General features: G+C 34.2%; 1 protein-coding gene across 1 annotated transcript in view; it reads left to right on the forward strand.

The window, feature by feature from the left end:
- The first annotated feature begins 6,813 nt into the window (after positions 1-6,813).
- Positions 6,814-19,010, forward strand: part of LOC140165632 (uncharacterized) — a 361,058-nt gene continuing 348,861 nt past the window's right edge. Inside the window, 2 exon segments of the mRNA XM_072188920.1 lie at positions 6,814-7,804; positions 7,806-8,145. Of these exon segments, the coding sequence (XP_072045021.1) occupies positions 7,616-7,804; positions 7,806-8,145 (529 nt within the window). The 5' untranslated portion in view covers positions 6,814-7,615.

The following is a 19,010-nucleotide window of genomic DNA, read 5'->3' on the forward strand; positions in this document are numbered from 1 at the left end:
TAAGTATAAATCATCAGATTTATAAATTTTACTTCAAGTACTGTTAAATATCAAAAATATCAATTTTAATGATTTGCCATAAAATGTGTATTAAATTGCGAATTTCAAAAATCAAAATTATTTGATATCAGAATGACATTCTTCGTATTCAGAATGCAATTCGATACGTCTGATGTGCTCTAATGTCCCAAAATAAATACTGTCCAAACGTTCATACCCCAGCCCTTAAGTCAACAATCATTATGTTGCTCATTTTCAAGAATGCTGGTTTACAAAAAGCAGGCAATTGTCTCATTTCGTGAACAAAGCTACACATACCATTGTTTCCTTTCGTTTCCTTTATAATCGGTTACCCAACTGAAGCTATAATACCAGCTTTATTGCGATATCGCACATGAAAACAGACACTTGTGCACAACCAGAGAAGATCCGATTTAATCAGTTGAGCTGTTTCAATGAGTGTTATCTTGGTTTAATAGCTTTTAATGGGGTTAAGTCCTGCAAAGGTCGAGATGAATTCTACTGTAGACATGACTGCATCATGTGATATTGGTATTGATGAAATAGTTATCTACTGCTGATATTGGTGCTAATGAAGTAGCTATCTACTGCTGATATGTATCTACTGCTGATATTGGTACTGATGAAGTAGCTATCTACTGCTGATATTGGTATTGATGAAGTAGCTATCTACTGCTGATATTGGTATTGATGAAATAGTCAAGTACTGCTGACAATAGGTATCAATCATGTTGAATTGATGAAGTAGCTATTAATACCTATTGCTGATATGGTTATTGATGAAGTAGCAATCTACTGCTAATACATGTATTGATGAAATAGCTATTTATCTACTGCTGATATTGGTATCGATGAAATAGCTACCCAGCAAACCCAAAAACGTTTTAAAAACGTTTTAAATAAGTTATATTTTGGCTTTTGGTTTAGGTAAAAACGTTTTAATAACATTAAAATGTCGGGTTATATAAAGGTCATGATAACGTTTTAAAACGTTTTGTATGAAAAACACTACAACAATATATTTTAAATGTTTTCAAAAAATGTTATTGTAAACTATTTTTGCAAACATTTTTGCCAAATATTGTGTCAATACTTAAATAACATTGTGTTAAAATATTTGAACCCAGCAAACACAGAAATGTTCTTAAAATGTTTTTTTCAAAACCTTTTAATAACATTTAAATGTCGGGTTATATAATGGTCATGAAAACGTTTTTAAAACGTTATGGAAAATATTTTGGGCAAACATTTTTCGCAAAATATTTTTTCAACCCCAAAATAACATTCTGTTCAGAATGTTTGTATCAAGTTTTCAAGAATATTTTTGGAATGTTATTAAAACGTTTTTATACCCTTTATATAACCCAACATTTAAACGTTTTCTGTAAAACATTTTTGTTTGCTGAGCAGTAGATTATCAAAAATGTTTTTAAGGTTATGAAAACGTTTTATATTCTTAATATACCCTTTATATAACCCGACATTTAAACGTTTTCTGACAACCTTTTATAACCTTTTGCGAATGATGTCGAAAACGTTTTGTGTTTGCTGGGTAAGTACTGCTGATGAGGGGTGTCAATAATATTGACGAAGTAGCTATACCTATAATTGCTGATATGGTTGTTGATGAAGTAGCATGATCTGTTGTCTACAATTGAAATGCGAGCATATAGGTTTCATCGATGATTTCATCGGTACATTTGTTTTATTTGTTCAAAGAGAAAAATTAGATGAGAAAGAAGATGAACAAATGAGGTGGAAATTAGGACCAAAGAAACTAACCACCGGGTGGTTCATACCCCGTTAACTTGTATTAAAGATTACGAATGTTTCACATCCCTTAGGTCAAAACGGTAAAGTCAGTAAGTATTAACGCTCTCGTATGCTGGACATGACGGTCCAGTACAAATGAATTAGGAAGAGAAGATAGATTATACCGACAAATCGGCAGTTACTATCTCTACCACATAGCAACAACGGTAATACTGCCACCTAGCATTTAAACACAGTCAATATCCGCGATGTGTATAGAGGGTGATTGGTGTTGATGAAGTAGCCATCTACTGCTGATATTGGTGTTGATGAAGTAGCTATCTACTGCTGATATTGGTATTGATGAAGTAGCTATCTACTGCTGATATTGATGTTAATGAAGTAGCTATCTACTGCTGATATTGATGTTGATGAAGTAGCGATCTACTACTGATATTGGTATTGATGAAGTAGCTATCTACTGCTGATATTGGTATTGATGAAGTAACTATCTACTGCTGATATTGGTATTGATGAAGTAACTATCTACTGCTGATATTGGTATTAATAAAGTAACTATCTACTGCTGATATTGGTATTGATGAAGTAGCTATCTATTGCTGACATTGATGTTGATGAAGTTGCTATCTACTGCTCATATTGGGATTGATGAAGTTAATATCTTCTGCTGATATTGATGTTGATGAAGTAGCTTTCTACTGCTGATATTGGTATTGATGATGTAACTATCTACTGCTAATATTGGTATTGTTGTTGAAGTAGCTATCTATTGTTGATATTGATGTTGATGAAGTAGCTATCTACTGCTGATATTGGTGTTGATGAAGTAGCTATCTACTGCTGATATTGGTGTTGATGAAGTAGCTATCTATTGCTGATATTGATGTTGATGAAGTAGCTATCTACTGCTGATATTGGTGTTGATGAAGTAGCTATCTACTGCTGATATTGGTGTTGATGAAGTAGCCATCTACTGCTGATATTGGTGTTGATGAAGTAGCTATCTACTGCTGATATTGGTGTTGATGAAGTAGCTATCTATTGCTGATATTGATGTTGATGAAGTAACTATATACTGCTGATATAGGTATTGATGAAATAATCAAGTACTGCTGACAATAGGTATCATTTACTATCAATCATGTTGAAGAAGTAGCTATACCTATTGTTGATATGGTAGATAGCAATCTACTGCTGATACATGTATTGATGAAATAGCTATTTATCTACTGCTGATATAGGTATCGATGAGATAGCTAAGTACTGCTGATGTGGGGTATCAATAATATTGACGAAGTAGCTATACCTACTGCTGATATGGTTATTGATGATGTAGCATGATCTGTTGTCTACAATTGAAATGCGAGTATATAGGTTTCATCGATGATTTCATCGGTACATTTGTTTTATTTGTTCAAAGAGAATGATTAGACGAGAAAGAAGATGAACAAATGAGGTGGAAATTAGGACCAAAGAAACTAACCACCGGGTGGTTCATACCCCGTTAACTTGTATTAAAGATTACGAATTTGTCACATCCCTTAGGTCAAAATGGTAAAGTCAGTAAGTAAGTAACGCTCTTGTATGCTGGACATGACGCGACGGTCCATGCAGTACAAATGAATTAGGAAGAGAAGATAGATAATAACCGACAAATCGGCAGTTACTATCTCTACCACATAGCAACAACGGTAATGCTGCCACCATGCATTTAAAACGCGATGTGCATAGAGGGTGGTTTTTAATGAGCTGTACCCAGCTTAACAATATTTTTTCTGGCATCTTGAAACACCCTGAATAATACGTACCCCGTATTTAATGCAGTGGTTTTGGGGGTGTGTGGGGGTGTGTCGGGGTGTGTGGGTGTGTTTTTATCTTTAATTATAGACATTTTAAATTTTACCAATTGGTAATTTCAATCAGATGATATAAAATGTTAAATAAATAAATGTTGGTATTTATACAGCGCCTTTCACATGTGAACATGTACCAAAGCGCTTTACATTTATTCCGCCGTCGTTAGAATATGTCAGCTGCCATACAATGCCCAAGGCATGCTCATACCTTTGGGCGGCGCTCAATGGACAGTATTCATAACAGCTCCCCATTTTACACCTGGGTGGAGAGGAGTAATCGAGATAAAGTGCCTTACTCAAGGGCACAACACGATGGCGTCGCCGGGGCTCGAACCCGCAACCTTCCGATTATGAGTCCTAGCCCGTTCCGCTCGGCCACCGTGCTCCCTTATGGCAAATTTAAGATAACTACCCATTACATGGAATAATAATTGTTGTGTAATTCTCTATGTCTAGAAATACAAGAAGTGTCAAGCAGCTTCATTTGCAATAATCAAATAGATATATGATTGGTTGAGTTTATAATGATGTACATGCTGTCTAAAAACAGTTACATGTAGAAAATGAATCGCATTTTGCGATGGTACAACAAAATGGTGTCATTTTTTCAGATTCATTCACCATTTCTGTAAGTGTCTGCTAAGTTTTAACTCCGTATTATAACGCCAGACGTAGGGGTGCACGACTGGGTTATGGGTTGTTACATATTAGGGGCTATCATTTTCTTCGGAAGGGGTCCCAACTATACTGGGGTCATACATTTTGGAAAGAAAAATAAAGGGGTCATCAAATTTTTGATGACCAAAATGTAAGGAGTCACAAGATGACCACAGATAGTGTGTATATTTTGTTCAAAAAGACTGATTTCAATACAATTATAGTCTGTTTAGGGGGTAAGGTGTATCGGTGGTGGGGGTTATAAGATTCTTGTTGCCATACAAAAACACACGCAAGTATTTTCTGTTAGTTCGCCAATCTTCTTCTTTTAATAGGTAACTCGACACGCAGGCCTATTTTGGTACGTTCCTCTTATTTCATATTCTTATATCCAAACCTGAATATCACGAATCGGTACGACCACCTCTCGGTCGAATTAAGAAAGAGCTGTTATCTCTGTTGAGACCAACTGACTTCTTCTGAGTTTTGAAACCATTACATAATTTTGGTGGGTGCATGGCAGTCAGCAGAAATATTTGTTACGAAACTTGTCAGCAGAAATTATTGTTATGAAATTTGATGACGTGGAGCACATAAATTAATCACTTCCAAAACAACATTTTCACAATTAACAGTAATAGGCTATGTTTACCAAATCATGAATATTCGTCCATCAAAACAAGTTGTATAAATCACAATGCATACACCGATTCCTGGTATAGATTATAAATGAGTGTCACTGTTGTAAAAGTCAAGTTCCAAATAAATTATCATAATCTATCATACCATAATCCAGCCATTACTCTCCAATTGCCCATTTGGTTCAAGTGTTTATTCACCAATTATCGTCCCTATCTTCTCCTTGATTATTAAGGTATTATTGTGATACATCCTAATGGGAATAAATAAATATTAGTAGGCGCAATTTGGCCCTGGGACCAAGCCCTGATTGGTGGAAAGTCGATCAGGAGTGTCTTACTAGCAGTACCAAACTATGAGGGAAAATATTAAATCGCCCACCCAGTAAAATATCTTTTTTTACCTCTTGACAAACAGAGCCGGACTAGATTGACTAAATTTTGACATCGTCATTGGTCAACACGTAAACACGAAATTTGCACAAATGATTATAAATATGTTATGAAACAATATTTATTTCTCCATTCTAAAACCATGGCTAAGTGTTTTAGTATAAAAGCCGATGCTTACTAGTTTCCAATCTGCTTATCATAGGTTTAACACATGAAAGAAGTATTACCGGTATTTTATTTTCAAAAGGCACTATTAAATAAGGACAGATTTTTAACCAAATCGTTTGAATTCAGTCACAAAAGATGATCTTAATAAGTTTTTCGGTATGATCAATTTTAGTGCATTTCTTTATTATGCCAAAATACAAGTCTCTGAGATTACGAACATGATGTAAAATCTCTTTCGTGAACAGCTGTTCTAGTAAATCAGAAAAACGTTTGAAACATGCATTTTACGCAAAATATACTCCTTAAATTATGGTAGTTTTGTCACAGGGGCACACCTATAGGTTTCAAAGGTATTTGTTATGAACGAAAATTTCAAAAATGATAGCCTCGTCCACATGGTGGTCACCACATATACCGATCTATTGACCTATTGATCTATTGTGAAACACATTTTGCTTCAAAACTGTTAGTGTAATTTAACTCCAAATTTGAGAATCGGAATATTTTGGTACAGACCTAAATGTAAGGTACAAAACCATATAAGACTAAGTACAATATTACAAAATCTGACCATGCCCCTTTAAACCATGTTTAATGTCTATATCTTTATTATATCTACTTGTCATGATGAATTGCATTTCTTTTCACGAAGTTTGTCCTCTTTTACGTTATTTTTATGGCTATAGTCCTTAAGTAGTCTTTCAGCTCTCTCCAGTAGAAGCTAATTCTCCATTGAGCCTTGGTTCAAGAGCTCGTAATAGCTAGCCAGTGCTCCCCCGGGGAACCACTACAAAAAGGTGTGCAGAGATGCGACTTTCTCTTATTTTTATCTTTTCCTGGCTTTTTCTTAAATCACGTTGCGTGATAAATGAAGAAAGGCCTTGACTCGTGAATGTAATAGAACCTATGGTTTAAGCAAATTACTTAGTGAAACGGTATATGCTGATCTAATTGTACGCATAATACGAAAGCGCTCTCTATCTTTAGCAGGTACCCTAAGCATTATGTAAATGAAATTCAGGATTATTAAGTGTACGGAAAAATGATCAAGGGTATAACTAGAATAATCGATATGATGTCAGATTATCTTAAGAAAAACAAAACAAATAAAGGATAAATAAGTACAAAACTTGAAAATTACATCTCTTTCATGCAGAGCGTTTGAAACAAATAGTGTTATTTGATTGTTTGCGTTCCATGCACACTACTATTCATTTCTTCAGCATACTAGTATTTAGATGACCCGACTAGGTCATATATCGAGGTACCGTAAGGCAAAAGAAACTAAGCGAGTGAGCGCGGAGCCAGCGTATGCAGCGAGCGAGGGATGAGTGGAAAGAGGTTTTTTCACATCTCGTCTCCCTCACATCACTCACATCAGCGGCGTATGAAGCAGAGAGCAGTACAGTACGTACGGAAGGCACATAGATTAAATTGATGATCAAACACTATAGGCAGGATGGATTGAATGTCATCTAGCTGAAAATTGCTTGCAATGTTTGTTGTGCGAACATTTGTAAGATGTGTGAATGAGTTTGGTTTAAAAAATCCGTGAATTCACGCTTTATGTGTTTGACTCAATCCGAGGGTTGAATTTATTGCGAAAACGTCATGAGCGACTTCCATACACTGTGCATCTGAGCGTGTGTGAAAGAGAGAGAGAAAAAAAAGTGTTCCGTGATTATGAACAAAATTGCTCGACTCACACATTGCAATGCTTGTTAAAACCTGCAAATTTTTGAGCGTTAAAATTCCGCGTTCAACACGGTAATTTCTAACGCGTTAACAAAATTGGTACTACTTATCTACAACAGCAAGGTGTGTGTGAACACGTGATCTGTCCAGCAGTTTAGCGTGTACAGTTGGATGTTGTGTCCAGGAGAATCTTCGTCGCTGTTGTTACGAGATAAGTCAACTTGGCTTCATTTGTCTGCTTCGTGACATCACAAAGATCCAATGTGAAGACGGAAGCACCTATGACAACATGTTACGAACATCTTTAGATGACGACATGTATGTTATCTAAACTATTTAAATTCTTTGATGAGAGTGTAGTGAGTAAACACACACTCAACTGGAGAATCGACGGTCATCTTGCAAAGAGCAAAGATGGCGGTCACAGAGGGAACAGGGACAGAGTCGGTGACGTTGGCCATGGAGGTCGAGGAAGGAGAAGAGCCACCTGCAACTGAAACAACACAACTACGTACTGTAGTCGGCTATAGAGCCCCAACTGCATTTTACTTATCACCAAATACCAAACGAATGAGACTTTGGGAATCATTCGTTGTAATTACAGATTGTTTGTACTCTATGTTTGGAGATCTTCATGCCTGCGTTTGATTCCAGAATAGAAGTCCTCTGGGTACTGGCCTATTTCTTTGACATAGTCTTTCTCATAGACATCTGCCTTTGTTTCTTCCTGGGATACATGATCGATGGCATCTTGATCACGGACCTGGGAAAAATATGGAGGCATTATGTGAGAACAACATTTTTGTGGATTTTTTACTGTTTTACCCTGGATTTACTGGTATTTGCATCGCCAGGTATAGGTGGTCCTGGAATTATGAAGCGACTAGCACAGTACCGGTGTATCAATCGTATATTCAGAGGGCATCGCATATACTCTTATTTTGGTAAGTACCTTTTTTACTTTACTTTAAATAATAATGTATAATTTTAAGTATTTCCGTGAAAACAAACTTAAGAGCAAATCGTATTAAAGAAAGAATAAAAAGCAAAACAGCGAGGAAAAAAAGGAGAATGAAGCAAGAAACAAAGAAAGAAAGAAAGAAAGAAGGAAGGAAGGAAGGAAGGAAGGAAGGAAGGAAGGAAGGAAGGAAGGAAGGAAGGAAGGAAGGAAGGAAGGAAGGAAGGAAGGAAAGAAAGAAAGAAAGAAAGAAAGAAAGAAAGAAAGAAAGAAAGAAAGAAAGGAAGGAAGGAAAGGAGGAAAGGAGGAAAGGAGGAAAGAAGGAAAGAAGGAAAGAAAGAAGGAAAGAAAGAAGGAAAGAAAGAAGGAAAGAAAGAAGGAAAGAAAGAAGGAAAGAAAGAAGGAAAGAAAGAAGGAAAGAAAGAAGGAAGGAAAGAAGGAAGGAAAGAAGGAAGGAAAGAAGGAAGGAAAGAAGGAAGGAAAGAAGAAAGAAAGAAAACAAAAGAAAGACAGAGAAAAAGAAAAGGGACAAAAAATCGAAATCATGTAAACAACAAGAAGCAAATAAACATCAATCACACACCATAAGTTATACTATGGTTTTAATTTTAATTTAAAGAAATATACATTATTTCTATATTTCTATAATTATAATGAAAGTTCTTGCTATCATAGGAGAAATCATTACATTTCTCTTGGTATAGCTCTACAACGTCACACTGTGAAATCAAGCAAATAACAGAAACACTAGCTCCGATATAATGGTGACGTCACATGACTCATAACGATCATTTTGATAATTATTGTTACGATATTTTATTTTTAATTTTATTATTAGAACATACGCTTTTATATCAGCGGCACACGTCTACCCGACGGTGCGTTCACAAAATTACAAAGTAAAACAAGAAAACACAATAAATCAAAAGCATTAAAGATAGGTTGTCTGAGGCAATAAAAAAAATAATCATTATCTGATCGCCTGATCGATAAGTATGAATTTGAGAATTAATATTAATCAATAAGATGTAATGTAATCATGGGCTTCATCAGCTCATCGGGCGGGTCAGCAAATCAATAAGACGATAGCGCCATTTGCAATGGACATTTGACACTCATTGTATTGAACATGAATTTTTAATGTTTTATATGCACATGTTTCTTAAAGGAGTGTTTCGTGATCCTCGCATCCTCTTTTTATGACATTTTTCAGTACAAATCCACGAAAAAAGCCTATTCCCAAAATTTCAGTTGATTCGGCCGATTTTGCGTTTGCGAGTTATGCATGATTATGTGTATTACACTGCTCCATAGACAATGCGTTGTAATTTCGTTCTGGTGCACCAGAACGAAATTCAAATTTCACGATATCTTTGCTAAACGAATTAATCTGCAAGAAATATTTTGTACATAAACATTATGTAACCAGAGGTTTCCAGTGAAATAAAATCTCAACTTTTTTTTGAGAAAAGTGGGGGATGAGGCTGTGGATCACGAAATGCCCTTTAATATATTTGTAGCCAATAAAATTTGCAGATAAGATGTGAATTGTGATGAACTCATGTGCCTCACCCCACTGGGGTCATATTAAAACAACAATCAATAAGATTATATAACATTTGCTAAATAGACATTTGACACTCATTGTATAGTACATGCATTTTTAATATTTTATTTGCACGTGTTTCTTAATATATTTGTAGCCATTAAACGTTTCAGCCTCGGTGTAGCGTAATGGCGACCGTATCCTCTGTCCTACGGGCTCGACCAACCCAAATTTTGCGTTTGGGGGATTATGTAAATGCTGTTGTATCAGTCGTTTTGGGCAAAAATAGTTTGATTTTGACTGAAAATCTGCGAGTGAAGAATTTTTGCAAATTTTACAGGTTTTGGCAATTTTTGCGGTCAATTCAGGTTTTTGAAAAAAAAACCCGACCGACCCTACTTGAAAGGACTGTCTACCCGTAGAACCATGTTTTTCTTGGGGTGGGTTTTTTTTTTCTTGGTTGTTTTAATTTTGTTTTGTTGTTGTTGTTGTTTTTGTTTGTTGTTGTTGTTGTTGATGTTTTGTTTTTGGGGGTTTTTGTCGCCTCATTCGGCAATTTATATTTTATTTGCAGTTCTCTAGCAAAATACACAAACAAATCCAACATATATTATAAACAAATCTAACAGAATTGCTCAAAGCATTATTTTGCTGATTCATATTTCCAAAACACTATAGCTGCTAGAGGGTTCAGAACCAGAAAGCCTTAAGGGATCTGGAATGAGTGTTTTGCCCGGGTGTTTTGAGCGTTTCGACAGTATTTTTGTGGGACATGAGAGCACATCAAACATATCGAATTGCATTCCGAATACGAAGAATGTCTTTCTGATATCAAATAATTTTCATTTTTTAAAATTCACGATATAATACAAATTTTATGACAAATTGTTAAAATTGGATATTTTTCACATTTTTGGTATATATAACAGTCCTCGAAGTAAATTTTATAAATTTAATGACATATTCTTAAAGTGTATGTAGTTCTTTTTGGTGTTTTGGGGAAAAAAATCCATATCTTCAATACGAAAGGTCAAAATTTTCAATTTCAATCAATGATCTGCTCTCACAAAATTGAGCATCAAGTTGACAAAATAACTTTCTGAGATATTCCAAAGTTGAAATCCTTATTTTAAACCCTTAAAAATTTTTAAACCCTTTAAACCTTATTTTAAACCCTGTAAAATTGTATTAAATTATTAAGCATCTGATAGAAATGCTATTGACTTGATCATGTGATCACAGACCGATATTTTATAGTAATTATTTAATATTACAACATAATTCTCAGATGAAACAAACATATACGGTCGACTCGGCTATTTAATACTATCAACACGATACATGAAGTAAAGCTGGTTGCATGGATTGTGGTATATAAGAGTCAACCATAATTGATAATGCCCTGGTGACGTGCAGTGCCAAAGAGCTAATGATATTACAGTTGTATGAAATATAGCCAATATTGGTTGAAAATGATGAAGAATTAATGTAACGATATAAATGTGAATGCAATCATTGGTGCACCCGTTCTTTGTAATTTTGTATTGACATGATTGAGGAGTCCAATGCTTTAATAACGTCTTATAAATTATTGAAATCGTATTACCACAAACTATAGCGCAGTCATTTTTCTTCATACTGTTTTTAATTTCAAACATGTTTTCTTTCTATGCTTGTAAAAATATATAATGAACACAGTCATTAGTGGTTTGAATACGCCTGTCTCTGAAATTGATCGATTGTAATAATCGATTTTATGCACAGAACATTTTTCCACAAATGTTGACTTTATTAATGTTTTACTTTCTCAAAGGCAACTACTTTTTTAGTACATTTGTTTATTTCGTTAATTAATTTCGATTATAATACTAAGCCCCTACTGTTGAATTCTTTTGCTGTACATATTTTTACTTGAGAATATTGCATTTCTGAACTCGACAGACCAAATGACTGTATTAAAACCCACGGTCTACCTATACTTGTAATAAAAATACATTAAACATGGCCGCCATATATACCAACTAGGCTATTTATAATACGTTGATATTTTTAGCCCATGCACTTGTATTAGGAAAATGAAAATTTAAGCTAAAGTGTGATTTAAAAAAATCCTCTTTTTAAAAATATTTGTTAACTAAAATGTTCCGGGTTGTTAATTTGACGATTTAAAAAATGTAGAACAGAGGGAAGTAAACATATTATTTATGGTAATACTTATTCGTGCATAAAATATAAGGTGATTTTTAATATAGCTAAATCGCATGGCTGAACGTACGATAAATAAACGTTGGATGCTTTACTGTGCGAATTTGATGGCAACGCATAAAGCTATATATTTATAGCTTGGTATGTTGATGCGATGGAAGAGATGGAGGCCGATGGAGGTACATTAATATTAAACACAATACTGTTATACAAATGTACTCTGTATTTGTGGCAACATTTTAGTTTGCTTGATTTACTACGCTATTAATTTTAGGGAAAAATATATCAGAAGGTGTACTTTTCCCTTGTACTTAGACGTGGGTGGGGATGGTGTGCCATCTGCAACCAGGTGGTGTATGACGTGCAGTCCCTAAATTCAGTAAATTTTCATCGTCAACCGTGTAATTGAATGGGATTATTTTGAAATTTTAAAACGCTTGAAATATCACAAACAAATAGGCCTATGTTGATAAATAATATAAATACAAGCTAAAACCGTTGGGGTTCGATAATGAACCCCACAAAACTAACCGAGTATATGGAAAATGCCATACGGCCGGGCGGTTTCACGGGTTCCCGGCTCGATCATGTCATCCGCCGCCTGATCTGCCACTATACACGCAATGTAATTGTCATTAAATAAATTATATTCGTTAATGTTAAATTCTTGCATAACTGTTCCTTGACACTCATCTAAATAACTTCAAAGATCAGAAACTGTATCAGGATTTATGAACACAGTAGCTAAGCAGACTACTCCCAATTCAACGAAAATACAGCACTAGTCCTACTTCAAAAAGCGTGTTTAGAAATTAAACAATTAATAAAAATTTAATTAAAATAATTTAGCTATGTTTTATTTTCCACAACAGGGTAATATTTTTTAATCAAAAAATAAATGAATAAATAAATAAACTGTATTTTTATGAAATCGGAAAGTCACTCAAATGCATAAACAATTATTTCATGAACATAATCCGAAGTTACACATTGTTGCTGTTAAAGCAAAAATACTATAAATATGATCAAAAGATAACCAAGGATTTATGACCATGGTACCATGTCTTGTCAAGCAACGTAAAAATGCAATTGTAATCACATTGCGAACAGGAGGACTGCTATTACCATTACATGCACCTGAAACCATTTTCTCAATGCAAACTAAACAAAAGACTCTTCAAATACCTGCGTCTCGTTTCATTAAAATATGTGTAGCAGAAAATCTTTTGGATACACAAATTGCACACTCAAGTATAGGCCTACAGAGTAAATAATGTTAAAGTTAGCACATGGATGGTTATCATATGTAATTCAGAGAAAAATAAATTTGCCAAATAATATGCATAAAACTATGTTTAATCAACACATCATCCCCCGGCACATCACAAGAAGCCATAGCCTTAATCTCCCTGCATACAGGGGGTGTAGATTTCAAATTAAAGGGGCATTTCGTGATCCACAGCCTCATCCCCCTCTTTTCTCAAAAAAAGTTGAGATTTTTATATCACTGGAAACCTCCGGCTACATAATGTTTATGTACAAAATATTTCTTGCAGATTAATTCGTTTTGCAAAGATATCGTGAAATTTGAATTTCGTTCTGGTGCACCAGAACGAAATTACAAACGCATTGTCTATGGAGCAGTGTAATACACATAATCATGCATAACTCGCAAACACAAAATCGGAATCAACTGACATTTTAGGAATAGGCTTTTTTCGTGGATATGTACTGAAAAATGTCATAAAAAGAGGATGCTAGGATCACGAAACACTCCTTTAAGTCACCCGTTTATAGTAACCGTATTTAAATGAACCACGCACTTTCTGTCATGTCTTCCATAGGGGGGTGGATTTTAAATGGAATGGCTCAAGGGGGGCTGACGTTGCGAAAGTCTTATCTAACTTTTTATGATTATTTTGGATCTTTTTAGAGGTGATAAAATATACACGGTAAAATCCATGAAAACAGTGTCTGGAGATTGAACACTTTTTGTCCTTTGTAAACACGTATCTAAACACCATTGTTAAATTTCACAACACCATGTGTTTAATAATAATATTGTTATGGGAAGTTATAATCATAATACAAATTAGGCTAACAAAATTTAAGTTATTTCTCACGTAAATAGATGTTTACTCTGTACCCTTTCTGATCAAAAACACCTTACAATAGGTACATACTTCCACCGAACTTCCGTGTATTATAGGCCTTCTGATATTATTAGAGTATGACAAAGACTATTGTTAGGCCGTATAAAATTAATGTTTTGGTTCTCGTCCAGAGGATTTTCATGAATTGATGAGGGAGGGAGGTGTTTTTTTTTTTTTTTTTTTTTTTTTCAATGTAAAATTAGCATTGTCCGTAGTTTTCGGTCTTCTCCAACAGTGCTCGAGGAAACGATGAGGCCTTTTTTTTTTCAAATGTGAGATTCTGAGGATAAACCCCTAGAGTACCACAAAAGACTTGGAAGTGATGCTTGTTCTCTAATAAACTTATTTATATGTATGAAGATTTCATAAATCATTCTAAAGTTTTAAAAAATTGAAAAATCTAAAAAAAAAAAAAAAAAAATCTGACAAATCCCAGAAATTGAAGAGGGAGGGGACGAGAACCAAAATATTAATTTTACACGGCCTTATAGTAACCCGATTGAAATAATTCAAACGAGATAAGCCATGTTAGTTCGTGTTAAGATTACTAATTATGATTATGGTTTATACAGATTAATAAGATAATCCATGCAATATCAGGATTTGGTCTATTCGTAAATTTATTGTTGTGAAGGACGACTATTCACAATTTGGTAAATAAGTTGCCCTTGGCAGTAGATGACACGTTAATGTTAATTCTAAAAATGTATTCAATTGTTTTGAACGTACTTAAACTAAAAATACTTTTGTATTTTGGGTTGGTTATTGTATACCTTTGCAATTAATTTCTTCGTAACCCAGTTGTGAGCCCCCACGACCGGCGTTATAATATCTAAACACCGAGGCATCAAATTCCTAAGCATGTTTAGCATTTAAACATACTTACAAATCGAGAACAAGGTGCCGGTGGTGCCTTGAATAGTGTTTAATCTCTAGACACTGTTTTTGCTGTGTATAGTTATGTTTGTTAAGGTTATTAATTATTTTAAACTGTTGTGATTTGGTAGTTCACAGCATCTTACGAATGGTAGTGAGCCTTGGCAAAAACTGATTGCTCAATTCATAGCGAGTGTGTAGAAGAATTAAAATATCACAGATATACTTTTATAGGTGCTGCGGTTCTTGAGTTACGTTGTAAAGAGGGCTGAAACGACAACACTTTTGTAAAACGTACAAAACTCATTAACAACAACAAATTAAGCAAGTTTGCAAAGTATACGATTTGTAGAATGAACTTTTGCAAAACATCAAGGTGTTATTTTTCAATAATATATTGATCTAGATAATGAAAATCGATTTTTAGGTTGCTTCGACCAACAATACCTCGTCTACCCTTAATGTATTTATAGGGACCTGACGTTGCGGAAGTCTTATAGATCCAGCTTTTTGGTAGTTATTCTATATACTATTTAATGATAAATGTATTAAAAGCAGTTAAATTAAAGCTAGTTTTTTTTTCATTTTATATATATGGTGTCCTGGCGTTGTGAAGTCTTACAAATAGCAAAAATCTAGCTTTTTATTAGTTACTGGGTTAGCAGACAAGTAATCAATTAAATATAATGTGAATATATAAAAACATGTAAACACGATATAAAAACTGGTATTTATTTTTAAGGTTTCGATTTTTAAAAATGTGCCTCATTGGAGCCTAAGAAATATAAAAATAACAATCAGTGTTTTAATGATCGATTTGTTGCTTTAGATATGTTCTTATTCAAGGACAAATAAAATGGTAACATTAAAGTAGTCAATAAATATTGACATAATTTTGAATGTTTGTACGAGCAATCGAACAGGTTTTTTCCAGGAACATATACCCAAATTGTCTTAAGACCTTGAATGAGGCAAATGATTTGATAAATTGTTTTGGACTCAATGGGGGGTCTATATGACAATAAAATTAAATTTTCATATTTCACACTCAGGGACAGAAGAAGATAAATAAAAGTTATACCAATCATTGATTAACAATCAATAAAATAGAAATATATTATTTCAAAATGAACCGAGTTATTTTGGTATATTTGCACATGTGTGGGTTAATCTGGCAATACTCTAGCAATACATAGCGCCTTTGGTTTGGACCTCTAAAATGTCACCATTGGTCACCTGTAGTTTTAAGTGATCAGATATGCAATGGACCACTCTATTTGGAATCTACCTTACCCTTGTGGAAGATTTTAGAAATTTAAGTCTTCCACAGAGGGAGTATGTTTTTCAAATGGAATTATTATTATTATTATTTAGATTAAAATATTTAGATTAAAATATAATAATAATTAATTTTTAGGGCGTTTTCGTATGTTGTGACAATCAAGCACATTAAGACTAATTCAAAGATATTCATTCTAATTTTGTGGAAAACACATTTTCTAATCTTTTCATGACAAATTGGTAAAAAGAACAGAAAATATAAGTATGCGCTAACTCTTAGCCTGTACCATGTGTAGGCCTACTGAAGATTTTGAATGCTTAGACTTCTGCCAAGTCTTAGAACTTCGTGACTACAATACGAAAACATGCAAAAATTGCATGTTTTTGGCCCAATTGCAAAAATATTAAAATTTGACTTTCATTACCAGTTATAGAACTAACTCAAGGATTTAGGATTTAGCTCTTTCATTTCAAAACAAGATAATAAAAAAAATTGTATTCCAAAAAATTAGTGCAATATTTTTTTTAATCAAGTAGACTAACTATGATAACAATAAAGAATTTTTAACAGACGGGCTGTTTACTAAACACTATTTTGGACTGTCTGTGAGAAAGCGTTTTGAAACTCGCAAGGTGAATTTATTAACCTATATCATTCTCTTGTCATTGTTTATCATTGGCATCAATTGGCGGCACCACGGGGGAGGCAAGATGGAATTCCCTCCAATATTTTCTTGCCCCCTCCAGTTGCCCCCCCCCACACACACACCCCCACCCCCACTTTGAAGGCAAAAACCCCAAAATTTGTGCAAAATTTGTCGATTCCCCTGAAATTCACTTTTCCCTATGCCCCCCCCAAATATAATAAATCCTGGCGTCGCCACTCTCATCAACATCCCGTTGACCCCTCAATCGCTTATAAACTTCTCGCTTTAAGAATTAGAATAGGGCCTAATTATTTTTTGTACATTTATAAATATTTAAAACATTCACGAAATCAGATACAACAGTGCAAATGTATGAATCCGTCAAATTAACTATAGTTTGCAGCCGTCATCTTGCATTAGATTTTAATATCAGCTATACGATGCATACTTGCATGCATGTATACGTATTGAGCATACATGCATGTATAATTACATCTAGGCACAGAAGATACACTTAAAATTATAAGCAAGGACCACTATATATTATGTATAGTTGATTTAATGTGTTATTTTATGAAGATGTATATACTAGTATACTATTGTTTTTTACTGAAATCTGACATTTCTGGAAGAAAATATAACCAAATGTCATTGAATAAAATGATTTCCTGTCATGTATGTATTCTCAAGCATTGCAGATGGCGTGTATTTTACCAGGTGCGTCTAATGCAATCCTATTTTCATGTCAAATTCAGTAAGGATTATTTTCCAACAATTCCAGTACAGTATTAAACTACAAGATTCACTCAAATACATAGCAATCACAAAACTTTATATTATATATAGTTATGCCTATTTTATTATCTCATAATGCCACTGTATTTAACACAAGTGAACATACACACAGACAAACAAATAAACAAACACCCACACACCCCACACCCACATACGCACCCCCACACGCTTAGAAATATTTTTTTACATTATATGCGCATGCTGTACTTGTTTGTATGTTAATGCTTGGTCATCCGTCAACTGGAAAATGCACACTAATTTTGGACTGTGAGAAAGCGTTTTGAGATTCGCGTAGTGAATTTATTAAGCTATAAATAACAAAATATAGGAATGTATATACACACGCACCCCTACCCCTTCCCCACCACCACCACACACCAACCCCACTCCACGAACCCCACCCCCACACAAATCCCCACATCTACACCCGCAAACGCTTATTACGTGCACACCGTTTAGTCATACCTTGATATTTTGGATTTTGCGCAAGACTTTGAGATTGAAATAAATCTTTGTTAAACGAACAAATTAATATAAAACAAAATCATTCACAAATAAAAACAAAGAAACAACAATGAAAATTAAAAGAACCCGTAAATTTAACCTAAAAGAAACCTAATTTAATCCATTCCCGGAAACAATATTGAATAATTAAAAACAAATATTGTATAAGAAAATAATTACCTTTATTAAATTATCATTAACCTTGCATTAAATAAGAACACAATTCTTGCAAGATTAGCCACGTTACGTGATACTGTAGGTAATTGCGGCAATTACCATTACTATTAACTGAATACATACAGTGTGCACTAGTCGCCAACTGTCTCTATAAATATAGCAATCCCTCGCGAATTAACCGTTTCCATTTAAGACTACTAGTATACCGTACTAAATCACCGACAATTGCATATAATGTAGAGTTTTCTGGGAATTTAAGGGAAAATTGTAGACAATATTTCATTGCAATGCATATACATGTCGGTAAGAAGAAATATCAAAACATCACCTCATTCTCAGATGATATGGTTTTAACATTAGGTCTAGGTTAACCCAAACTTAACCCTAACCCTATAATATCAGTCCTGAGGCGATGTTCTGTATGAGTATTTCTACGTCTGCATATCTATATATACATCTATATATCTTTATATACCACATATCTACTCACAGTGTGTGTTAAATTTGGTTAATTCGCCGCTGATAGTATACGTGCTGAGAAGGAAATGCTTGGTTGTCTGGTATCCCTCCCAACCACAATCCTAAAGCTATAAAACTAGTTCTCATTTTACCACCGTTTCAGGGCAATGCTACTGCTAGTAGCAGAAAGTACATATTAATCACACTG

The sequence above is a fragment of the Amphiura filiformis genome, chromosome 12 (genome assembly GCF_039555335.1).
Source record: "Amphiura filiformis chromosome 12, Afil_fr2py, whole genome shotgun sequence".
In the NCBI taxonomy this organism is placed as follows: domain Eukaryota; kingdom Metazoa; phylum Echinodermata; class Ophiuroidea; order Amphilepidida; family Amphiuridae; genus Amphiura; species Amphiura filiformis.